The sequence below is a fragment of the Elephantulus edwardii genome, unplaced genomic scaffold (assembly GCF_000299155.1).
Source record: "Elephantulus edwardii isolate Elephantulus edwardi_28Jun2011 unplaced genomic scaffold, EleEdw1.0 scaffold00046, whole genome shotgun sequence".
NCBI classification, from domain to species: Eukaryota; Metazoa; Chordata; class Mammalia; order Macroscelidea; family Macroscelididae; genus Elephantulus; species Elephantulus edwardii.
In genome coordinates, this window is record NW_006399796.1 from 14,239,497 (window position 1) to 14,266,263 (window position 26,767).

Sequence of the window (26,767 nt, forward strand, 5' to 3'; positions counted from 1 at the left end):
CAAGCTGTAACTTCTCACTTACCCACTGCATCCCCAGGACTCCTACTAAATGTTCCACAGGCCTACTCTTATCTTGCCAGTTGGAATTGCCTTCAAGTTAAGGTTCCAACAATATAGTTTTGTATGTCTATTCTTTTCCACTACTGCACAACAAATCAGAAAACCACCAAAATAGCGCTATAGGGCATGGTAAGTGAATGTCTAGAAGAAGACCTCTAAGATTATAACTCTCAAAAGTTAATGAACTAATAACTGATTGACAGTCAAATCCAGAAATCAAGTCAACAGACTCTTCACCTGTACCCTCAGCTAGAACCCGAACCTGAAATTAAGGAAAGGAAATTAAGGAGGTTTTCATGTCATTGGCTGAATGCTAAGTAAGTTGCTAAAAAGGTTTGGAAGAGTTCCTCTTTCACACAGGACTAACAAGGGTTAACCAGGAAACCATTAATGACAACTACCACTTTTTACCTTTGTTATTTCCACATGAAAAATTGAGCAGACTTATTGTTTAAGCAGCAAGGGGGCAGTTCCCAATGAGGTAATATCCTGTCTGAATAATTTAGGTTGGGGTATAGGCCAGCCCACACGGTGCATTTGTATGAGATCAGCCTCACTCAGTGGTATCCTTTTCCTGTATCAAGGGCCAGCTGCTCTTTTTAAAAAAATCCCCTTCTTTCTGTCAGGGCAAGAAAAAAAAAAAAAAAAAAAAGCTACCTAAATCTCAAAAAACCCGCCCAGTCCTGCAGGAGGCTACATATACTGGGGCTCGTTAGGCAAATGTTTTCACCTGCTTGGCCAATTAGCTTCGTCTCCTAGAAAGACTAGTTAAACAGGTTTCCTTTTTCTGCTCCTCTGCCTCCTGGGTTGGGGAAGGAGGCTGTCACTTCGCTTCGGCCCTCCCCTTCCCCTCACTCCGGGCTCTTCCAGACTCCGCCTGACCAATAGCGCCACCTCGAATGTGTCCAGGTTGGCAGCCCGGCGCGGGCCTGGATGCGCGGCGCGAGGGGCGGAGGGCTCAGGGGAAGGCGCGGCGCGGCTGCTGGGCCAGCGCCCGGGACCCGGGAGCTCAGAACCGGTAGAGACTGCAGAGCCCGGAGGTCTGAAGGTGCCCTCCAGAGACGGCCCTGATGACTGAACTACAGCAAGATGTGGAAGACACAAAGCCTGCAAAAGTTCTCGGGAAAAGAGAGAGCAAAGTTGGCTCGATCCAGTAAGTATTCTCTGCTGGGACCCATCCCGGGTCTGAGAAAGCGCACTTTCCCAAGTTCCTCTGCCAGAGGACCAGGTCTGTGTGTGAATAGATTTCTGGAACTTTTGCTTTGACAGTTTCGTGGCTTTCACTCGTTCTGTGGTCTTGGATCTTTCTTTTGCACAAAGCCCTCAGTAAAAAGCACTGGAATGTTTCAGGAATGAATGCACTGTAGTTTACAGACTGATGGGGATGTGAATTATCTGAGCCAAAAGCAAAATTGCTGCTTTCTTATTCCCAAGGGAGATCTGGGAAAACTATTTAAACTTCTGGACCACGTCAAGAAACAGCGCTACCATTTATTTCAGTAGTTCTTAATGACGTGCGTGGCAATTCAGTTGTCCCGTTGATGCCATCTGGTTATTAGCTTCATAATGTTTTAGTGATTTGAGTCAGACTTTAAAGGTAACTTTTCTTCACCATCTTCACTCTTTCTGTTGGTGAGAGGAAAAAATAATGGAAAACATGAAAAGTGCTTTATCTTTCCCTTCAAAGCCTTTGGTTGGATAGTTAGAAAAGACTTGATAGTTTTTTCTGAGATTGAGAGAGTGTAAGTGGGGGGATGGGGTAGAGGAAGCATCATAAATGTTTAGATAAGCACTTCAAATGTTGGATTGCATCAAATGTTAGATTGCAACTATCCTCTTGAAAGATTGTTGTGCCTAAGAATTTGCACATTATTTAACTCAAAGCCCATCGGGGTAAAGAACGTGAAAAAGAAAATATTTTTATCCCAAGAATTAGCTTCCTGGAATGAAACTTCTCTTCCCACTCTACATTAAAAGCTTATTGTTTAATTTTCAAAAATCTAGAAATATGATTATTTAAGCCATTGTTATTACTCCAACTTTCTTGGTTTTAAAAGGTAAATAATCTCGTTTGTTCTATTATTATACTATCATGTCACTGTAGCAACATAGATGCACAGGAATCAAATCCACCAGCTGCAGTGTGGGAGAAAGTTGGGCAGCCTCCTCTTTGCTGTATGAAGTCTCTGAAAACTCACTAGAGGGTAGGCTATGAGTCAATTCTGACTTGATGGCACACAGCAGCAACAACATAGTATTAAAATTCCAGGTAAATATCTAAAGAAACCCAGTTGCTTTCGTTTTTTTGGTAGTACCAGGTTGTTGTTGTGTACCTTCGATTCAGAACCAACTCATAGCTGACCCTCCAGTGGGTTTTCAGAGGAAGTTTAATCACTCAGGAGAAGATTTCCCCTTTTTTCCCTGTTGAGCAGCTGGTGGGTACGAACAGCGTGCCTTTGAGATGACAACACAGCCCCTTACCACGAGGCCACCAGAGTTATTGATAGTAGTATGAAAAGATGATCATTTTTTAAATAGTAGAGGATTGATGTCCTTTATTATGTCAATACTTAGTCTTTTACAAAAAAGTGAATTTCATTCCAAAGCATTGTGATGGTATAGTCTGTGGAAGTTGTACTATGAACCCAAAGGCCAAGTCTTTCACACAGTTTGAATTCACTAGCAGCTCAAAGGAGAAAGATAGGCAGGCTCCTTCCTTGCAATTTATAGACTTAGAAACCCAATAGAGGATCAGTTGTGAGTTCTTACTCCATTGGCAATGAGGTTTTTAAATTTTCTTTTTTAAGGCATCTTTTGAAGTTCAGGCTAAAGTTTAAGACAGAACATTTTCGTAGCTACTGTGATTTGTTGTCTCCAGTAATTCGGTGATATTCCCTCCCAATACCTGCTTTGCTTAGCTCCTCTTTCTTTGCTCTCCCAACATTGTCCTCTTATGCTGGTGCTCTTTTATTCTTTATGACAGATACAATATAACATGATTGAGACAAAACTGCTATCAGTGTAACATCCACAAAATGCTTTTGTTTTGTCACTTAAGAATAACATCCTTACTCTCTAACAATAATTCAAGTTCATGAGAAGATAAACTGTTTAATAACATCTGATATTTTCATTTCACTAATCATTCTTTTTTCATATGCTGTATTTTGCTGAAGGACAGCAGGTATAATCTTATTGTTTTGTGGATAGTGGAAGCCATTATCAAGTGTTAAGGGGCAGAAAGGAAAGACTAGAACCTGAGACTTTGAACTCCTATTCCAGGATCCATCCAAAAGCAACGTTTAGTTCTAATTACACAGGACAAAGTGATTTAAGCCTACCCAACTGCTATCGCATTTTGAATCTATACATTCCCAGTCCACTAGATACTCAGTTAAGAGAGTTTTGCAATGACTGGAAAACTGTACTATAGCAGTGTACTAATTTTCTTAACTCAAAACTTATTAGCTGTTGGCAAAATCTGCCCAGTCCTTTGGAAACTCAAGGCCCCATCACAGCCCTTCATTTGCACCTACTAGTTTCAAAAATTCATTTTACTTCAACAAATACTGAATGCCTATCATTTGTCAATTAGTAGTGGGAAATACAAGGAACAGTGTGGTTTGCAGTCTGTCATTCTGCCACCCCTAGAACAGTTTTTTAGGTGGAAGTAGAAAGTGGTATACATACATGTTTAGTATTGTATCTCAAGAAACACATTAAATACATTGGCAAGGTATCATTCATAGCTTACCTGTAACAAATTTTCTGTACAGTTAAGATGTTTGTCTGCTTGGTATTCTTTTGTTTTAATATTTTTTATTGATTTTCATATAATAATATCTTTACAGTATATTTCATTCATATACATTGTGTTTTATACTTTCCTTTACATTGTGTTTCATACCATCATGCATATATATTCTATTTTACATTATTTTAATAGTAAATTATTTACAAAATTGTAATATATTGTTTTTCATACTAGATCCTCTCCATTTCCCTCACCCCACCCCCACCCATCAAATTATGTGACCCCATGATTAATCTTCCCCACTATGTTTTTTAACATAAGATATTTTTCCCCAGGCCCACTCAGATTACTTCTGAGTCAGTCTAAGATTTTAGACAAACTCTGCAACTGAGCTTATATTCTCTCATTTCAGTATCAGGATAAGAATAATTTGGGGAAGGAGAAGTTAAGTTATTACAGAGGATACTGGTGTGATCAAATTTAGGTTGCCAAATTCTTACACATGGAAAGTCCAATCTCTCTGTTTTGAACTTTATAACTTAGATTAATCATCACTAAGTTCAAAGTCTTAGTGAAGTCCAGGTTTCCCAATGGACAGTTTCCTGTAGTAATGTTAGAATGGCTCTCTTCTCCAAATATCTCAGTATGTCTGTGTCCACACTTACAGAGACCTCATCACCTGGAACCTACCCTCCTAGGTAATCACAAAACTAATTGCTGTAAAGTCAGAACTGACTCATAGCTGGCCCTCCAGAGAGATTTAAGTGACCATAAATTGCACAGGGGGAGCTTGTCATCTTACTTCCTCACAGAAACTAGTGGACTCAAACTGCATGCTTTTGGGTTGTGTAAAAATGAGCTACATGGGGACAGCTATATCTGACCTTTACCAGATTCACAGAGGGGAACTGTTCCCATCAACAGCGTCAACAACCAAAACCTATTCCTGTAAAGTGAGACATGTTCCTCAAGCTCTTGTACCTCTTTCTACTCATCTCAACACCAATCTTACTGCTTAACTGGGTCTAAGATCCAATGCAATAGTTCACAGACCACACAGAACCATATTGGGAAAGTCAAAAGGTTATAATCCAGGGTAATAGCAGAATACAGTCAGGATAGCTTCTGAACTGAAATATGCTCATAGGCACCTCAGCCTTGAGCCTCACGGCTTTAGGCCCATGTTGCAAAGTTCTCAGTCCTGCCAATATTGGCTCTCACCACCATCAGTTGTCCAGCAAACTTGGACAAAGGTCTTTAGCTCCGGCTCCAACAGTGTAATAGTCTCAAAGTCCCATCCCATGTCAGGTTTCTGTTTTTCCACAGTGGCTGCTACTGCCGTTAGTCTTGCTTGTTTTTTTCCTGGCAGTGAGGTTTCATCTTTCTGCCACTGGATCCACTCAATTTAATAGCAAAACTAGCCAATCCCCTTGTAAATTGGTGAGACTAGCCAATCCCCTTATGAATAGACTAAGACACCCTATTTGCATATGTCCACCCATTTCCAATGCAAAGTCAAATTCAATGGCTAGGAAAGTCATATTGAAAGATAAACTCCACCAATGTAGTAATGAATTATGGTATCCTTTTCTTCTCCCATTTCTTTCCCCATCTCTTTCCTCTTCCCTTCACTTGTCTGTTTTCTTTGCCTCTATTTCTTCAATTCCTTCACTCCTTTCTCTTAATATACCTCTAGAAATCAGCTCAAGTTTTTCTTCATTTAAAGCCTTCCTTTTTCCCAGGAACTCTGGTGATTGTGATTGTTGTTGTTATGTGCCGTCGAGTCGCTTGCGACTCACAGCGACCCTATGTACAACAGCCCTAAACTCTGCTCTGTCCTGTGCCAATCGCACTGTCCCTGACACTCCCATCCCAATTATCCCAGTCACTGAATCAATCCACCTCATAGAGGGCCTTCCTCTCCTGCGCTGTCCCTTCACCCTCCCAAGCATGATGTCCCTCTCCAAGGACCGGTCTCTTCTCACAACATGTCCAAAGTATGTTAGATGGAGCCTCAGAATCCTTGCCTCCAAGGAGCCACCCGGTTTAACCCTTTCCAGGACAAATCTGTTTGTTTTCCTAGCAGTCCATGGTATTCTCAATACTCTTCTCCAGCACCACAGCTCAAAGGCATCAATTCTCCTTCTATCCTCCTTGGTCATTGTCCAATTCTCTGATGCATAACAAGTGATTGTGAAGACCATGGCCTGTATCAGACGCATCTTAGTCTCCAGAGAGACACCATTGCTCTTCAGTACTTTGGAGAGGTCCCTAACAACAGACTTTCCCATGGCAATGCTCCTTTTCATTTCCTGGCTGCTGGTGCCAAGACTGTTGACCATGGAGCCAAGCAAACTAAAGCTGTGTACAATCTCAATCTCTTCACCATCCATCCTGATGCTGCCAATTGATCCAGTGGTAAGAATCTTTGTCTTCTTGACATTGAGCCTCAATCCATATTGTAACCTGCAGTCCTTGATACTCTGCAGCAGGCGCTTCAGGTCCTCTTCAGTTTCAGCAAGCAGGGTTGTGTCATCCGCATAACGCAGGTTGTTGATAAATTGTCCACCAATCTTGACCCCACATTTCTCCTCATAGAGCCCAGCCTCCCAGACAATCTGTTCTGCATATAGGTTGAAAAGGTATGGAGATAGGATGCATCCCTGGCTGTGATTATAGAGTTTATAACCAAACACTGTGGTTCAAAACCATCAGCACCTTCAAGAAATGGTTGAGACAGTCTGCTTCTGAAAAACTTTACAGCCTTAGAAGGCCTATGGGCAATTCTGCTGTGTTGTCACAAGTCAGAATCAGCTTGATGGCAATCAATTTCATTTTGTGTCTGGTTTCATATTCATGTCTTCTCTGTCAGCATTCACATTATACATAAATAGTTTTCCCCCACCCATGTACACACTCCCTTAAAAACTCGTTGCTGCTGAGTTAGAACAGCATACCCTTCAGTGGATTTTTCAGAGGCTATAAATTACTTGTAAAGAGGTTGCCTATCTTTCTCCTGAAGAGCCATTTGTGCATTTGGACCACCAGAGAGGTGCTACCTTTGAATTAACCAGTGCAAGTCCCTACAAACTACACCACCATAGCTCACACATTAGGCCAGAGAATATATTAGTTTCCTTGCCTTGAACAGATACTAAATTCATCACATCTTAATACATTGACTTTTCCAAAAGATTCAGCAAATAATTGTTTTAAATAACTGTCTATTTATTAATGGGCTTAGCTCCACAATCATCACTCTTGATACCAGCAGCCAGGGAATCAAAAGACAAATGGCATTGGGAAAATCTGCTGTCAGAGACCTCTCCAGAGTACTGAAGAACAACGATGTCAGTATGGAGACTAAGATGCGCCTAATTCAGGCTTATAATTCGCAATTACTTGCTATGCATCAGAGAGCTGGATAGTGACTAAGGATGATAGAAGAAGCATCAATGCCTTTGAGTTATGGTGATGGAGAAGAATGTTGAATATATCATGGACTGCTAGGAGAATAAACAGATCTGTCCTGGAGAGGGTGAAACCAGGCTGCTTCTTGGAGGCTAGGATTTTGAAGCTCCATCTGACATAATTTGGGCATGTTGCAAGAAAAGACAAGTCCTTGAAGAGGGACATCATGCTTGGAAGGGTGAAGGGACAGCATAAGAGATTAAGATCCTGGATGAGATAGATAGACTCAGTGTCTGGGGACATGTGTGTATGTGTGTCAGAGACAATGAAGTTGGCTCAGGTTATAGCAGGATTCAGAGCTGTTGTACGTAGGGTCACTATGAGTTGGCACATAGCAACAAGAAGTGGGCTGGATAGGGTAAGACGTTGTTGTTGTTGTTGTTGTTGTTATTAGGTCCTGTTGAGTTGAGTACAACTCTTGGCATCTTCATAAACAAAAGATCTGGACCCTGTTCTATCCTATGCTTCTGTCCTATCACTTCTTGATTCACAAGAGCCTATTACAGCAGTCACCATCTGGTTGAGGGTCTTCCTCTCCTTCACTGACCCTCTATCCTTCCCAGAATCATGTCCTTCTCCAAGGAATAGCCCATAGATCCCTCTCATTAAGGTGTGTGCTATGCTCACAGTTGACTCACAGCTTGATTATCTAAGGGAAATTCTATTTTCCAAATTTCTTAATTGAGTTTTCCTTCAGTATTCTGTTGTTAAGTATCGTTGAATCGGACCTGATCAATAGCTGACCCTACAGTGGTTTCTCAGAGGTAGGAAATCACACGAGAAGAGATTGCCAGTCTTTCTCTCAGGGAGCAACTGATGGATTTGAACCATTCACTTTTAGATTAGCAGTGCAACTCCTTACCACTAAGCCACCAGTAGTAGGTATAATTTTAAGATACATGTGTTTCTCCCAAAGCAGTAACTTATTTATTCATCTTTATGTTAGTGGTTAAGTCTATAGATTCACTCATCACCAAAATGAGTGTTTGGTTATGAAAATGCATTGTATTCTTTTTTTAAGAAAGGGGGGGAGGTAATTTATCTGCCTCTTCCTCTATTGAGATTCTAGCTCCTCCGTTCTGGATTTTATGTTCTCCATACGGAGACAGTTATAATATTGACTAACCTTCAGGGCACACATTGTATGTGATGTATTTTTGTTGTGAAAAATCTCTCATAGACCCAGTTTAGGAAGGGCCAGTTTACTTCTGATGAATTTCAACAAATATCTAAAATTAATGCTGCTATATTTCTGGCATCATGCTAGGAAAGGTGGAGGGTTACAGAAAGAAAGGAAGACCTTCAACAAGATGGATTTTCACAGTGACTGTAGCAATGGATTCAAGTATATCAGAAATGGTACAAGTGCCACAAAGTAGGACAGGATCAAGATCTGTTGGTCATAGGTTTGCTGTGAGTTAAAATCAGCTCATTGTCACTTAACAGCAGCATATTTCTGGGCTAAAACTCTCTAGCTTCTTATTTCAGATTATGACTTACATTATGAAAGAAAGTTTTATTCAGTCCTTTAATTTTTAACAGCTTTTTAAATAACAGAGCTCCCATATCATACAGTTCACACACTCGAAGTATACAGTTTGAAGGGTTTTAGTATAGCACCGATCTTGACTTAGATGCAAGAGGAGCAGAGGCAAACCATTGACTACATCTTTGTTTCTTAATGTGTACTTGGCTCAGACACTGAAAATTCTCATTGAGCAAGAGGCTCCTTATATTGTGCATAATTGACTACCATATGTGAGCATAATGGAGATCCGGAGGATCTCATAGGAAAGGCAAGGTTTTGATCTGTTGGTCATTAGGCCCCTATGAGTCATGAGTGACTCAATGACTCCAAATCACAAGAATACTTGAGAGTGTGTATGTGTGTGTGTGTGTGTGTGTGTGTGTGTGTGTATCTAGACCTACATGACTTTTTAATACATATACTTTGGAGTGTATACAGCATACAAAAATACATGAATTGTTATTAAAATTAAACATTTAATTGAGGAGTATGAAAGAGGAGAAACAAGCAGTGTGTTCTGATCTGAGATATATTTAAAAAACAATGAAGCAAATCCACTCTATGACTAGAAGCCCATATCATTGCAAATTGTTGATTTGACAAAGCAGTTGATTGAGTGGTATAAGGGCATAAGCACTGGTAAATTGGCAGTTGAATTCTGACTTCGCTGTCTCTTAGAGGTGTGACCCTTATGAGTTTTTTGGGGAGTCAAGCCTGCATTTCATCTGTAAAGGAAAATAAGTCAGCTGTCTAATATAGACTTTTTTTGGAGTTGAAATGAGAATTATTAAACAACAACAAACAAACAACCCACAGTGAACTATGCTACCTGTTACTGTTAACTGCCACTGAGTCAGGAGGCCAAATCCAGGAGATCTCAGTGACCCACAGGATTTTGATTGCCTGGTGGCTTAGCTGCAAGGAATTGAGCTGGGAACTCAAACTCGCCAGCTGTTCCAAGGGAGAGAGATAAGTATTCTCCTTCCTTGTGATTTACAGCCTCTGAAAAGCTACTGGTAGGGGTTTGGTTTTTTTGGTTTTTTTTTTATTAGCAACATGCCTTTTCCCCTTAACTTAGTTTGGAAGTTCTGCTGAAACCCACTTAATATCACAGCATCACTCAGACTGAGGTGCACAGGTCAGGAGTTGACCTGGGTCTTCCTCATGGAAAGTAGAATTCTTCCACAACACCACCCTGCCCTTGCACTTAACCTAGCACCTGACAGCTGGGTACGTGATAGGGGATGGCAGTGGGTGGGGTGACAGAAAAGTAGTTAAATCGAATTGTGTGTACTAGTGTTCCATTAAGTAAACTTCATCAGTTGGACCTAGAGGACACTGTGAAGTCAAGCATTTGTCTTTGATTCTAACGTATCGTCTTGGCTTTAACTTTATTCCAGAAGCAGCTCTGGTGGTTCAGTGGTAAGGAGTTGCACTGCCAACCCTAAGACATATGGTTCAAATCCACCAATTATTCTGTGGGAGAAAGATGAGCAGTCTCCTGCCATGCAGTTGACTACCTCTGAAAATCCTCTGGAGCGTCAGCGAGTCTGTTCCAACATGATGGTACACAGCAACAACAAAAGCAGCTCATACCGTCCCTAGTACTTTGTGACCTTGCAGCTTATCTCCTCCAGTGCTATTTACCATTTCTGAAAGCCCACTGGAGGGAGAGCTGTAAGTTGGTTCCAGCTTACCAATATGTAACAAGAACAGCAGCTTATTTCAATATTACTACTTCGGTTGTATCACATCTGTTGTCCATTACTTTTGCCTATGATCCCTTGTTTTCCATATCCTGCTTCCTGGCGTTGAATTCATTGTTCCTCATCTTAAAACCAATAAGCTTTTTCCATTTTTTAAAAAAAAATTCCGGTAGAATTGTTCATTAGCTTCATTCTTTTTTTTTTTTATAATTATATTTTATTAATTTTCATAAACATTTACAGAGATTTTGGGCTTCCACTCATTCATTGTTGCACTATTCTCTCTACCCTCCTCCCAGTTTGTTCTTGTCCAAATGCCACAGTGCTTGTCAGAGCCAGTTCTGATTAATCTTCTTTGTCAGTGTATCCTTTGCCATTCCCTATCACTCCTCCCTGAGAGAGACTTCACCCTGAGTCATAAGGAAAAGGGGACGGCGTATTCTCTTAGCTACTTCCTGCTGAAAAGGGACGCTGTGGGTTTCAGGGTGAAGATCTTCTCTCACTACTCTAAAGGGCCCCTTTGGCAGTAGGAAACACATAGACTATTATGGAGATTGATTTTGGAATTCAGATGCACTCTTATTGATTGTGCTTGGCTGTACATGTACATATCCTTCAAGATGTATCATGGGGGTGTTGCAACCTAGAAGACACAAATTTGACTAACAAGTTATAAGTACATGAGTCCAAAAATTATGGAAAAGTAAAAGAAAAGATTCTTTCATTGTTTTACAAACCCTCCCCCAGGTCCCCTCCACCATGCAGCCCTCGCTCTAGTCTCCTGTGATGACAGAAATACCCAGTTACATCTCTCTTTTAGACGGTTCTCTCCCTCCTCTGCTTCAGTGCAGTATACATTATTGAACCCATCTTACTCAGTGTCTCCCCAACCCCAAGGACAGTCCCATTCTACAACAGTGGCATCATGTAATATTTGTCCTTTTGTGACTGGGATATTTCACTCAGCATAATGTTCTCCAGAGTCAACCATTTTGAATAATATTGCATGAGTTCCTTGTTTTTTAATGCAGCATAGTATTCCATTGTGCGAATATACCACAGCTTCTCTAGCCATTCGTTTGTTGATGGGCACTTAGGTTGTTTCCAACTCCTTGCTATTGTGAACAAAGCTGCAATGAACATGGGTGTGCATATATCTGCTTGGATGTCAGCTATGGTCTCTTCAGGGTATATTCCCAGTAGTGGAATTGCTGGGTCAAATGGTATCTCTATTTGCAACTCTTTGAGAAAGCGCCATACTGCTTTCCACAGGGGTTGCACCATTTTACACTCCCACCAACAGTGAATCAGGGTTCCAGTTTCTCCACAACCTCGCCAGCATTTGTTGCTTGCTGTTCTGTTAAATTTTGCTATTTTGACTGGGGTGAAATGATATCTCATAGTTGTTTTAATTTGCATCTCTCTTAGGGCTAGGGATTTTGAGCATTTCTTCATGTGTTTGTTAGCCATCTGAATGTCGTCTTCGGTGAAGTGCCTGTTCATATCCTGTGCCCATTTTTCTATTGGATTCTTTACCTTTATCTTGTTGTGATGCTCAAGTATTTCATAAATTCTGGATATAAGTCCCTTATCTGATATGTTATTACCGAATACTTTTTCCCAGTCAGTGGCTTCCCTTTTTACCCTACTGGAGAAGTTTTTGGATGTCATTAGCTTCATTCTAATTCTTTAAATGTTTCATTTCCTTCACTGCAGACATTTTCCAGTTTAATGAATGTCCTAGAAACAAACTCTTGCGAAGCCTTTTTTAATGGCCATTTCTTTCTCCTAAAGAAAAGGTGTATTTTAATCCAAAAATAAATTTGATTACTTACTATTGAGAAGCAGAACCAATTTAAAACACATTCTCTCAATAGACTAAATTATATATTCTCCTTGCTCACTCAATGTGGCCTTGGTTCCTGCTTTTCATGTGAAATTATGTCCCATGAGCATCTTTTAAAAAACAACTTCATTGAGAAATATTTTAAATATCAACTCCATACCTTTTCAATCTATATAAAGAACAGACTATCTGGGAGGCTGAGCTCGATGAGGAGAAATGTACCATCAGAATTGGAGGAAGTCTCATCAACAACCTGCGTTATGCAGATGACACAACCCTGCTTGCTGAAACTGAGGAGGACCTGAAACACTCACTAGCTGCAGAAAGTCAAGGACTGCAAGCTTCGATATAGATTCTTACCACTGGTCCTATTGGCAGCATTGTGATGGATGGTGAAGAGATTGAGATTGTAAACCACTTTAGTTTCTCAGCTCCACAATCAATACTCTTGGCATCAGCAGCCAGGAAATTAAAAGACTTATTGTATTGGGAAAATCTGCTGTCAGAGTCCTCTCCAAAGTACTGAAGAACAATGATGTCAGTCTGGAGGCTAAGGTGTGCCTGATACAGGCCATGGTCTTTGCAATCACTTGCTATGCATCAGAGAGCTAGACAATAACTATAGATGATAGAAGGAGAATTGATGCCTTTGAGCTGTGGTGTTGAGAAGAGTATTGAATATACCATGGACTGCTAAGAGACCGAACAGGTTCATCCTGGAGAGGGTTAAACCAGGTTGCTCTGTGCAGGCAAGGATTCTGAAGCTTCATCTGACATACTTCAGACATGTTGCAACCAGGGACCAGTCATTAGAGAGGGACGTCATGCTTGGGAGGGTGAAGGGACAGCGCAGTAGAGGAAGATTATCCATGAGGTGGATTGATTTGGTCGCTGGGGTAATGGGGATAGGTGTGTCGGAGACAACAATAAGATTGCCAAGGGATAGAGCAGGGTTTAGGGCTGTTGCACATAGGGTTGCTATGAATCACAGACAACTCAATGGCACATAACAACAACAACAGGATGTTCCCATTTTAGGTATAAAACTTCAGTCATTTTTATTAGCTTTACCCAGTAGTGGACCATTGCCTTAAATCAGTTTTAGGATATTTTCATCCTCTGGTGGCTGAGGGGTAAGGAGATACGCTGCCAACTCAAAGACACACAGTTTGAATCTACCAGTAGCTCTGCGGGAGAACGATGAGCGGTCTCTTTCTGTACAGTTTACCACCTCTGAAAACCTGCTGGAGGGTCAGTTCTAGTAAACAATGGCAATGATTAAAATTCCTCATATCCATTTAATCTTCATTCCCACTCCGAGCCCCTGACAACTTTCTATCAATTAACTAATCTACTTTCTATTTCAAAATTCACCTTTTCTGGACTTTTCATTTAAATGGAAGTATATGAGGTAGTTCTGTATGAAGAGTAATGGTGTCTCTCTGGAGACTAAGGTGCGTCTGATGCAGGCCATGGTCTTTGCAATCACTTGTTGCGCATCAGAGAGTTGGACAATGACTAAGGAGGATAGAAGGAGAATTGATGCCTTTGAGGTGTAGTGTTGAAGAAGAGTATTGGGAGTACCATGGACTGCTAGGAAAACAAACAGATTCATCCTGGAAAGGGTCAAACCAGACTGCTCCTTGAAGGCAAGGATTATGAGGCTCCATCTAACATTCTTTGGACATGTTGGAAGGAGGGATAGGTCCTTGGAGAGTGACATCATGCTTGGTAGGGTGGAGGGACAGCGCAGAAGGGAAAGGCCCTCTATGAGGTGGATGATTCAGTGATTGGGGCAGTCGGGATGGGTGTGTCAGAGACAGTGCGATTGGCACAAGACAGAGCAGAGTTTCCTTCTGTTGTACATAGGGTCGCTATGAATCGCAAGTGACTCGACGGCACATAACAACAACAACAATATATGAGGTAGGGCTCTCTAGGGACATGGTCTGTAGCGTTGTGCTGCTAACCCAAAGGCCATGCTTCTTTGACGTCACTGTGAGGAAGATGGGTATTGTACAGTTTACCGCCTCGGAAACCCAGTGGAGAGACAGCTGTTGTTAGTTGGATCCAATTCCACAGCAGTGAGTGAGTGAATGAATGAAATAACTGGGGAAAATCTCAGAAGGTCGCTAACTTTTGTGCCTTTTGCTATTAAGTAATCTTGTCTGAAACCTATTATCTGTGATCTTGCAAGTTATTTTGGAACCTCTAGATGTAAGCAAGGATGGTGAAACTTCTCTCACATACTTTGGGCATGTGGTCAGGAGAGGCTGGTCCCTGGACAAAGATATCATCCTGTTAAAGACAGAGGATCAGAGAAAATGAGGAAGACCCTCAACAAGATAGATTGACCCAGTGACTGTGACAAAGAGCCAAAGCTCTTTGAAATCATGAGAGTGATGCAAGATTAGACAAAGTAGTGGTAAAACCTGGCCGGACAATAATCACACTTAATATGAATGGACTAAATCACCAACTAAGAAAAAAAGGGTACCAGAAGAGACACATCTCAAGGTTCTGATCTGTTGTTCATAGGATCACCATGAGGTATAGGTGACTTAGCAGAGCACACAACAAGTGTGCAAGTATGTGACTTAATATTTTACACTAATTTAATAGCATTGAGTATTTCTCCTTGAAGTCCTTGGGTAGCTCAGACTGTTATTAACCAAAAAAGTTGGAGGTTCAAGTCCTTTCAAAGATATCTTAAAAACTTTTGATGACCTACTACCAAAGAGTCAGCACTTGAAAACCCTATGAAGTATATTTAACTCTAGTACATGTGGGGTTACTCAGAGTCAAATTTGCCTCAACAGTAACCGGCTTAATTTATCTATTTCTCAGAAAACTTTTGTTTTATATTTAACAAAAAAAAATGTATTATTTGTTCATTAAATCCTTTTAGGCCATGCTTTATTAATTGGAGAACAAGTGAATTGTGCTAATTGTTCAAGGAAAGATATATTACCTGAGCTCCTGTATGTTGGTAGCTTTGGCAAACTACTAATTTACCATCACTTTTCATTGTACTATAGCTAGAATGCATCCATTTGAGTTACAGAAAGCGTGCTGGACCCTTTCTCTGAGGCGTGTGTTCTCTGAAAGCATAACTTGGATTTTCAACAGTGTGCTTCTTTCCTTCTCTCTCTTCTTTCCACAGGAAATTCTATAATATATAAATTTGGGCTTGTTTGCATATATACTTGGTAGGTAATTTGATCAGAATCTTTCCTGAAAATTTTACCAAAAATCACACCACTTTTTCTTCACTCCAATTGCAAAATCACAAACTATCAGACCTTTCACTAAAACATAGGAGAGACGTATCAGTGGTATATAAGCTGGTTTTGTGTGCTGTCAAGTCAGAAGCAGCTTATAGCCAACCCTCCAGCCAATTTTCAGAGGCTGTAAATAGTTTGGGCATGGAAGATGAATGGGCAGTCTCCGCATGCCATTAACAGCCTCTGAAAACCCACAGAGTCGGTATGAGTCGGTTCCAATTTGATGGTACATAACAACAGCAACAACAAAGTTGCATGGGAAGAGATAGCCTATTTTTCTCCTATGGAGCAACTGATGGATTTGAACCGCTTTCCTTTGGGATTGCAGTGAGGCGGCTTCTTACCCCTAGGCCACAAGAGCTCCCTATGAGCTGAAGGAAAGACAATCTGATTTGATAATTCATGATGACCAGAAAAATTTGCCCCTGTACTCAAACCACACTTCCTGAGTAGTCGTGAGTCAAGCACTATGTAAGCTAAGAACAATGGAGTTGATCAAATTTGAGTGTTGTTTTGAGATTTTATTTTTCCCCCCTCCTTCAATGAGGACATCAGGCAGCTCCAGAAAGTATCTTAAAAGCTGGAATATATTTAAGTCATATAATTGCTATCAACATTGTATTGTTCAAAATGCTTACATATAGTGAAGTAGACACTATAAGCATAATTTTTTTTTTTTCACTTTAGGGAACTGTGACACAGTGAGTTGCCCAAGGTCCTAACAGCTAGTGAAGTGTTGGAGCTGACACTCAAATAAATGCAGAGAGCCGCATCTGAATGAGTCTCCCCAACATCACTGAATTATGCAACCTCCCTCAATGTTTTGGGGAAAGAACATGAACTGGCAGACTGACTGCCTCACATTAAGTGTCTGTGCATCCTTGGTAGAGCTCGTCACCCTTAGAGCTCTCTGTTCTCAACTGTGTAAACATTTCTACTGTATTATTTTGACAAGATTTCTGATGCTTTGTAGAGAAAATGTTACAGAGGATTATTTGCTGCCGTTTGGGTGGTGGTACATTCTCAGTACATTACTAAGCGCAGATACCATGTACTGGGTGCTTTTCTTCTGTTCACTCTGTGCACAAACCAGGCGGCGAATTAGTTGTTTCTCAGTTGCCACTTTAACCTGTGGTTTACTGAGCGGTCTTTCATAGGCAACCAGTTTTTAAAATCTATGCTTGGATTCTTTGTTGCTCAAGAACAGAGTTTAACTACAAAGTAATACAATCAATTTGTTGGGGAAAAAAAACCCAAACAAAAATAATGCGAATGTTATCTCTTTAAAGTAGTCACCAAAGGAACACAAGAACTTTTCCAACAATGTTGCAGTTGCATAAAATCTTTTTTAAATTCTTGTGGAGTTAATTTCAAAGAGTTCCTTTCTTTGAATAGTCATTAAGGTTGGCAAATCCTCTTTCTTCAAGGGTGAATGATTTTTTTTTTAAACAAGCTGAATTTACTTGAGGCTGTTTTGTATGTAAGACCATTTTTTGGTTAAAAACAAGGTATGACTCTAAAATAATAGTAAGGTTGAGATTCTGGCCATACATAGAAAGCAGTTTCTAACTTTTCAACCTAAGCTTACATGTTTTCTCTGCATAGAGTTTCCAATGAAACTTTTCATAAGTAAATCATGTAAAAGGGAAGAAGAAATTACTGTTCATTTATATGGAAAACTTTCAAATATTCCCATACCCAAAAAACAACCTATGAAATCATACCAAATAACATAAAACCTAGCCTCACACTAGCATGTAGTTCCCAGACACAGTTCAAGGCTATGTTGATGTCATATCTTGCTTGGATCCACAGTCAACACCCTTGGCACCAGCACTCAGGAAATCAAAAGATGAGTTGCATTGGGGAAAATCCACAGTCAGCGCCATCTCCAGAATGCTAAAGAGAAACAATGTCAGTCCAGAGACTAAGGGGGACCTAATGCAAGCCATGGTCTTTTCAGTTGCTTGCTATGCATGTGAGAGCTGGTGGATGACTAAGGATGACAGAAAAATTGATGCCTTTGAATGATGGCTCTGGAGACAAGTATTGAACTTACCATGGACTGCCAAGAGAACAAACTTCTGTCCTGAAGAGGATAAAACCAAATTGCTCCCTGGAGGCAAGGATTTTGAAGCTCTGTCTCACATACTTTGGGCATGTTGTCAGAATGGGCCAGTCCTTGGGGGAGGACATTATTCTTGGAAGAGTAGAATGTCAATGCAAGAGAGGAAGATTCTGGATGGAATGGACTATGGCGATAGGGTCAGATGTGTCAGAAATGATGAGTTTGCTTTAGGATTGGGCAAGGTTCACATCTATTTTTATAGGGTCACTATAAGTCTCACTACAAGTCATAGTTGACTCAAATCATAAGAAAACAGCATAGTAATCAGGGGAGGAGCTTAGAGCACCACTTATACTGCTTGGGACTAACACCGCTATTGCAAATAACAGAACTCTAACTGTACCTTTCATTTTAAAAGCAAAAATCATCTTTTATTCTGCTGGTGAAAAGAAGTACTAATGAGGTCTTTTATAAAAAGCAAAGTGGCATAAAGAAACTTTGAAAAAGTAAAGCTTACTTTAAAGTATTATTTTGTAACCTCATTAGAAAAAAAGTAAAATTTTATATTTATTATTTTATCCTAATGTTATTTTTTAGTGTTTGTAACATTCCCAACTAGGAAAACAAACAGGCTCATCTTATAGAGGGTTAAACCGGCCTGCTTCTTGGAGGCAAGGATTCTGAGGCTTCCTCTGACATATTTTGGATAAGTTGTAAGGAGGGACTGGTCCTTTGAGAGGGACATCATGCTTGGGAGGGTGGAGGGACAGCGCAGGAGGGGAAGGCCCTCTATGAGGTGGATTGATTCAGTGACTAGGGTAATTGGGATGAGAATGTCAGAGACAGTGTGATTGGCACAGGACAGAGTTTAGGGCTGTTGTACATAGGGTCACTATGAGTCACAGGTGACTCGATGGCACATAACAACAACAACAACAACATTCCTGACTATGTATTGGGTACATCATAAGTATTAAAAAGTACTTTGAAAATGCATATGTAATAATGATAAGCTTTGTCCTCGACCTATATGTTATGGTAAAGATAATTTTAAAATAATTTTCATTAATTTGGATATAAGAAAGTAAAGGTTCAGTAATCACAGTCTTCGTGTACTGTCATCTACTTCATTGTACATTTCAGAAATTTATAAATTTTGGTTTCAGGCCACTAGCTACTCTGCAGAAGGATGGGCAGTCTCCTCCCATGAGATTTACTGTCTTTGAAAACCCCCTGAAGGCTAAGCTGTGAATTACCCTATGCTACACAAGAATAACATATATAAATGATTTTTTTCAGGTTCCTTCTCCTGGTGGTACAATGGTTAAGTGATTGACTGCTAACTGAAAGGTTGGGAGTTCAAATCAACCAGCTACTTCAAAGAAAAAAGATGTGATAGTCTGCTTCTATAAAGATCTTGAAGCCCTTTGAGGCAATTCTGTTTTGTGCTAGAGTCAAAATCCGTTAAGAACAGTGACTTTGCTTTTTGCATTTCCTCCCCTTTTTACTGTATACAAGACTGCTAATTTTGACATGTGATACTATTAGCATGGAACTTTCCAATTTTTTATTAAAAAGACTGTATTTAACTTCTGATATTTAGCTTCTTTGAGCTGCTACATACTATGTTCCCAAGTACACTAACACATATTACATGTGTCTTCCTGTTCCCTCCTCTTTTGCAGACTAGGTTCTTTAGCATAGCCATATTACACAATAGTTCTTCTGAACTCTGATTTTAATACTATATTGTCCAGTGACTCTTCTACTATATGCCTTCACTCTAATCCTGATTAACTCAACAGACATTTGCATAGCGTTTATTCTGTTCTGAGAACGCAAGGTTAAAAAGCTACTCAGTGCCCTTAAGAAACTCCCAGTTTGGGAAGAAGAGACGTCTTAAGAATTTGAAGATGAGGCCAGAGGAATGGGAATAAAGATGTAGGCCATTTGTGTTTGTTTTTTTTTAGTTAAGCATAGATAAGATATGATGCTTGAAGTGAAGCAAACAGATTTTTAAAAAAAATAATAATAATTTTGCCTCAATAAGAGAGATTCCAGGCAGAGAAAAGAATAAAAACAAAATCCTTGAAAGTTCAAACAGTAGTTATGACAAACACTTTCAGGGTGGTGTGTAAGGCTGGGTTGTTTGGGGCTGGAAGTAGCAGCAGGCAGAGCAGAAGGGGAAGGATTTGGAGGCCTGTGTTTAGAATTCCACTCCTTGCTTTGCCTCACTTCCGGTTTTGGCTGTACTACTGACTATGAGATTTTAGGGAAATCATTCTCCTCTCTGAGCTTCAGTTTCCTCTTCTGTAAAGAGAGGGGATTGAATGACCTAGTTTATTAGATTCCCTTCCAACCTGAAGAGTACGAGTCTTTGAAGAAACTGGCCTACTTCTCAGTGTTCTTCTAAAGCCTTTGTGTAAAGAATTCTGTCAAACACTGAACTGAAAAACTGAGGAAAGCCTTTTGAATATGAATAGAAGCCTTCCTTTCTTTCTTGATTTGGCCTCCTTTTCCCCCTCTCTTTTCTCTGGGTAAATTTATTCTTAGGTAAGATAGGACTACCCCTGGACACACACCTAAACTCTCTTCTGAGATAGATATGTATCTACATTCTTCTTGCACTCAAACAATCCTTCATAGCCCTTTGGCTGTAGTGGACAAAGCCACAATGTCTCCTGGATTGGCCATGGTGGACCTGTCCAAAACAAGTAACTTAATTGAAACCTGTTACACAGATGGCAACAAATTCATTTTCAGTAGTGCAAGCTTCTCTGGTCTTGCAAGATCCCTCTGAAAATAATATTTTATATCTAAATATGGAATAACATTTAAGATCGAAATGACTTTTTCCTCAAATGAAATCAAGGAATGTCTATGGAATATTAGTTTTCCACCTTAGCTTAGCTTTGTAAAAGCACTTCATATTCTTTATCTCTGGTGGCATAATCTGTAGGAAGTTGCTCTGTGAACCCAAAAGGATATTTTTACTGATTTGAATCAGTCAGCAGCACCACAGGGAAAAGATGAATGGACAATCTCCTTCTGTGTGATTTACAGCTGAATGTGCTGGAGAAGAGTCCCGAGGGTCCCCAGGGACTGCCAAGAGAACAAACCTATGTTTTGGAGAAAGTGCAGCCAGAATGCTCCTTGGAAGAAGGATGCCAAAGCCCCATCTCTCATGCTTTGGACACGTTGCTAGGAGAGGCTATTCCTTAGAAAAAGATGTCGTGCTTAGAAAGATGGAAAGTTAGTGAAAGAGAGGAAGATCCTCTTTGAAATAGATTGACACAGTGACTGCAGCAATGGGCTCAAGTGTGTCACAGATGATGAAGATGTAACAGGACAGGACAGAGTTCAGATCTGTTGTTCACAGGGTCACTATGAGTCATACTAACTCAACTACACTTAACAACAGCATGAGTGTATAGTATTATTTTCTTTTTTATTTAATTTTATACTCGTTTACATACACAGTTCAGAAAGTTTGTAAGGCACTTCTATTTGCATCAGTAGTTAAATTTAACAAATTTTTTGAGGGTCTACATTATGTTTTTGGGACGTCTGATGGTGTAGTCCATTGACATTTCTAATCCAAAGATGGTGCTTGTCTGACGATTAGACTCCAACCAGCTGACTTTTAGTTTATTTTTACTATATTAGGAAGCTCTGGTGAATTGTCTGTAGGGAGTTGCACTACCTACTCAAAAACTATGCTGTAGACAGTTAGAATACAGTGACTTCTAGGGAGAAAAATGTGCAAACACCTCAGACACTTGCTGGAGGGTCAGCTATGAGTAGGTTCTACAGCACTCAATTTAACAATTACTGTGCTAGAGGGAAGTAATTGTACTTCCAACCCAAAGGCAAATGGTGTGCAAAAAAAGCCAGCTGTGGCAGTCTCCTCTCACATGATTTACAGCCTCTGAAAACCCACTGGAGGGTCAGCCATGAGTCAATCTCCACAGCACGTACTACAACAACATAGTCCCTAAGTGGTGTGAAAGGCAATTCATCTCCACCCAGCTCCATAAGATTGTTAGTTGTTAGTTGCCATGAAGTTGAATCCAATTTATGACAAGCCCATGTATGTGGAGTAAAACAGACCCATGTAATATGATCTTGTGGAAGCTAATAACCAGGCTTATCTTCCAAGGTCCTTCTGGGTACCTTGAACCACTAACCTTCTCTTCAGTAGTTGAGGGGCTACTGTTTAAACTACTTGATTAGTAGCTATTGAAAATCCTGTGGAGCAGTTCTGTTGTGATACAGATTGAGTCAGAATCCACTCACTGACAATGGGTGTTTTGCTACTAAGTAATAAGAGTATTACAATATGTTAAACAGAAATCCTGCCTTCAAGAACTTTTATCACTATAATTTGAACAAGACCTTTTCTTTTTTAGCAAGATCGTAATATGACATTAAATGTGAATTTCAATCTACCATACCCTCTTGGGGGAGTTTTGGTGACCTAGTAGGTAAAGAGTTGCACTGCCAACCCAAATGCATGTGGTTCCAATACCATGACAATATTTGACACTAATATTTTTATATTAGTGGTGGAAAATGCCACTACCAACCCAAAGACAAATGTTTTGCATCCACCAGTTACTCCATAAGAGAAAGGTGGTCAGTCTCTGCCTGTGCAATTTGCTATTTCTGAAAACCTGCCGGGTTTTCAGTGCAGAAGAAACTAGCCCAGGGAAGTAGTTGTTATTGCTGCCATCAAATTGGAACTGGCCCAGAGATGGCCCTTCAATAGGTTTTCAGAGACAGTAAATCACCCGAGAGATTGTTCATCTCTCTTCCATGGAGCACCTGGTGGCTTCAGACTGTGTGCCTTTGGGATTGCACACAGCTTCTTACCACTGGGCCACCAGAGCTCCCTCAGGGAGGGGAATCAGTAACTGCTTCTTCAGAGAAGGGGTATGTCCGAGATAAGTTTTGAAAGAGACACAGATACTAGTCCAAGAAAGTTATAAGAAGAAATAGTAACACCATTCAAACCTAGTAATTGCCTAGATGATAACAAAAAATTCAGACAGATGGGTAAATATGAAGAATTACTATAACTAGAACATAAAATGTATAGTAAGTCGCAATATAATAAGCAGGAGTAGCAGTTTAGAAGGTCTTAGGTGACCTTTTACACCATAAAACAGAGTTTGGACTTCCCCAAAGGCCTTCAAGGGATTTGCCCAGAGCTGTGGAACTCTTGGGTTACACTTTTTTAGAGAGATGACTCTAGAAGGGTTTAAATAGACTTGTCAATGAATGAAACAGAGAGCAAGATTACTTGGCTGTGAAAAACCCATAGGAGGTTTTTTGTCATTGGGGCGGGGGGGTTGTAAGAGAAATGGGATTTGAAGGTGGGGAGGAATGGGGAGAACAAATTTGAGAACTGTTGAGATAAATTGGAAGTATTAAGTTATAAATTGAATTGATAGAAGAAGCTGGAATAACTCCTTAATTTCTCTCTCCTAAATGGCTACATGAATTGCCATGCCATTAATTAATCCATAAAACATAAGAGGAAGAGGAGATTTAGGATACTAAGATGAAATTTTACCTTTTATAAAATTTAACATTGAGTGGATGACCAGGATTGGAAGATAGATTTGAGACTTGCTAGTCTATGGTCTTAACTCATTGCCGTCAAGTCAGAACCCTCCAGAGGGCTTTCAGAGGTTGTCAGTTGCCTGAGAGGAGATTACCCATCTTTCTCCAGTAGATTCACTAGTGGGTTTGAGCCAGCCACGTTGAAGTTAGCACCACAACTCTCTAATGGACTACGCCACCAGAACTCCATTGTCAGCCTATAGGTTACAGTTACACTCATGAGTGTGAATTAAATTTTCCAATATTGAGAAAAGTAAAGCACCAAAGACACAACTGAAATGATCCTATTTGGGGGTTGAAAGTCAAGAGGAGAAGAGGTCACACAGGTAAAGTAAATGGCAGGTATCTGAAAAAGGATGAAAGAAGTAAAACATAACAAGTAGCATTAAAAACCAAAAAGAAAATAAAGAGTAAAGTGGAATAATTGGGGGGCGGGGGGGGGGTGCGTGTAGACAAAGGAAAGTGAATCTTCAGCAGAGTAGTCAGCACTTCTAACGGGAGAAACCCGAAGAATGTTACAAAAATACCCTTGTCATTTAGAAATATAGACCAGTAAAATTTGAAAGAGATGTTTTATTGTGATGATGGTAACAGAAGTTAGACTGCTGGGCAAAAGGGAAGTGAGGAAGTAGATATGACACGTATAGACTTTGACTTTCAGAGACTTGGCTGACAAAGTAGGAAAGAAAAAGAAAAAACTGAAGAGTGTGAAACAGAAAAAAAAAAGTATGTAAATCTGCATACAAATACAGTGGAAAATAACTAGCAGAGTGGGAGAGGATGAAGATATAGTTCAAAGATGAAATGACTATTACAAACCCATGAGTGACCAAAAACTGGGCTTAAATGTGGGGACAGGAGAGAGAGCTTGTCTGGGTGGGTACAGATCTGAGTAGATGTAGGCCAGAGGGAGATGGGGCAACTCTTAGTTGAAGGCTTCCCTTTTCCACTTCTTAATGCCTCAGTGGCATAAGCCCTACTTTTTGTTTAGGAGCTTGAGAGTGATGAGTGTTTGGAACAACTAACTAGAATGACTACTTGAGAAACCTAGAAAAACAAGACAACCAAAGACTGCTGCGCATCCAGAAAACAATGGCAAAAGCAACCCACAGAAATGATTCCTTTTTCTTTCGTCAATAGTCTCCGCTATCAGGGCTTGGAAGGTTAAAAAGTTAATTCTTCATTGATCCTGGGATGTTTACAATGAGTGGATGTAATGTAAGGAACTAAGTTATTGGAAATGGAAGATAATCAATCATTTGATTGGAGCTGCCTTAGGGGAAAAAGTATAATGAGCAAAAGATTAGTAGACTAGGAGAACTTGGATTTAGGTCAGTCTCTATAGGTGTTAGAGTACTGAATATCCCATGAACTGTGAGAACAACAAACAGATATGTTTTGGAAAAGGTGCAGCCAAACTGTTCCTTGGAGGATAAAGCTTTGTCTCTCTTATTCTGGGCATGCTGCTAGGCTCTTCCTTGGACAAGGACATCATACTTGGAAAGATGGAGAGAGAGGTGAAAGATCCTCAACAAGCTGGAATGACACAGTGGCTGCAGCAATGGTCTCAAGTATGTTAGAGATTGGGAGGATGGCGCAGGATAGGACAGGGTTCAGGCTTGCTGGCGCCCAACAACTATGGCTGAACAGCAATGGTGATGGATAAGAACCAGGAAGATAGGAGGTTAAAGCAGACAACAGAACCTTGCTGTTTTGCTACTACCTGAGATATAGTCGACTTCAACTTAGTCACCCTATGAGACAGGAACAAACACAGCTTGATCCTGTGTCATCTGTAGAATCAATGCTTTTTCTGAGTCCTTTGTTGCATTCTGTTGAGGATCTTCCTCTTTCTTGCTGACCTCTGCTTTAACATGTGTGATCTCTTTCTCCAGGACCCATCCTTTCAGGATAACTAGTTTGATGTGTGGGAGATGATATCTTACTAAATTTGTTTTGAAGGTGCATTTGGGCTACACTTCAAGTTGTTTATTCACTTGTTTATTCTTTTGACACTCCATCACATACTCAGTATTCTTTGCCAGCATCACCATTCAAAAGTATTAATTGTTCTGTCTTCCTTATTGCATAAATATGATGCAATTGGAAATACCATGGCTTGAGTTAGGTGCATTTTAGTCCTTAGAGTGACATCCCTGCTCTTAGCTCTTGAGAGAGATCTTTTGCAACAGATTTGCCCCAAAAAGTTAAGCATTTGATTGATTTGACTGCTGCTTGCGTAGATGTAGATTGTGGATTCTCAGGTAAAATGAAATCATTTACAACTTTAATTCTTCTCTCTATTTATCGTTTTATTTATGGGTTTATTTGTGAGGATTTTTAATTTATGTTGAAGTAGAATATCTATTGAAGTCTTTGATCTTTTGCAGCAAGTGCTTCAAGTCATCTTCATCTTCAGGAAGCAAAGGTGTCTCCTCAGCATGTCGCAGGCTGTTAATGAGTTGTCCTTCCATTCTGATGCCAAGCTCTTCATACAGTCCAGCCTCTCAGATTATTTGTTCTGCATACAGATTGAATAAGTCTGGAGAAAGGATACAACATTGATGCACACTGTACCTGATTTTAAACCATGTAGTAGCACCTTGTGCTGTTTGAACATAGTTCTGTAGGAGCATATTTTTTCATGAGCATAATTATATGTTTTGGGATTTTCATTCTTTGCAATGTTGTTCATAATTTCTTATTATCTATACAGTCAACTGCTTTGTATAGGCAGTTAAACACAGTTAAACCTATTTTTTATGTTACCTGCTTTCAGTCAAGATAATCAGATGTTAACAATGGTATCTCTTGTTCCATGTCTTCGAATTTCTGGCAATTCTTTATCACTGTTCCACTGTTTTTTAATATCGTTAGCAAAATTTTACTTGGGTGTATTTTTAATGATGTTGTTTGATAATTTCAGCTTGATTCTCTTGAATGACCTTTTTTGGGAATGGAAACAACTATAGCATCTCTTCCATTCAGTTGGCCAAGTATCTGTCTTTCACATTTTTTGCCACTGACAAGTTAGCATTCCAAGCATTGCATTCATTTATTGAAATACCTCAGTTGATATTTTATCAGTTCCTGGAAACTTGTTTTTTGTCACTGCCTTCAATGCAGCTAGGACTGCTTTCATTGTTACAACTGGTTCTTGATCACATGCTGCCTTCTGAAATGAGTCAGTGTCTATCATTTCTTTTTGGAACAGTGACTCAGTGTTTTTTTGTTGTTGAGCTTTTTCCCCATCTTCTTTTGATACTGCTAATATTATCCTGTCTCCATACCTTTCCAATTGGTATGCAGAACAGATAATTCAGGAGGAAAGTGGCTTCAGAATTGGAGGATCACCATCAGGATCATCAACAACCAATTCTATGCGGACGACATGATCTTGCTTGCTGACACTAAGAAGGACCTGA

The 26,767-nt window shown here is 40.0% G+C and overlaps 1 protein-coding gene across 1 annotated transcript in view; it reads left to right on the plus strand.

The window, feature by feature from the left end:
• The first annotated feature begins 1,130 nt into the window (after positions 1-1,130).
• GRAMD3 (GRAM domain containing 3) overlaps positions 1,131-26,767 on the plus strand; it is a 102,408-nt gene continuing 76,771 nt past the window's right edge. The window contains exon 1 of the mRNA XM_006886003.1: positions 1,131-1,213. Coding sequence (XP_006886065.1) covers positions 1,131-1,213 — 83 coding nt within the window. The remainder of the gene's footprint in view (positions 1,214-26,767) is intronic.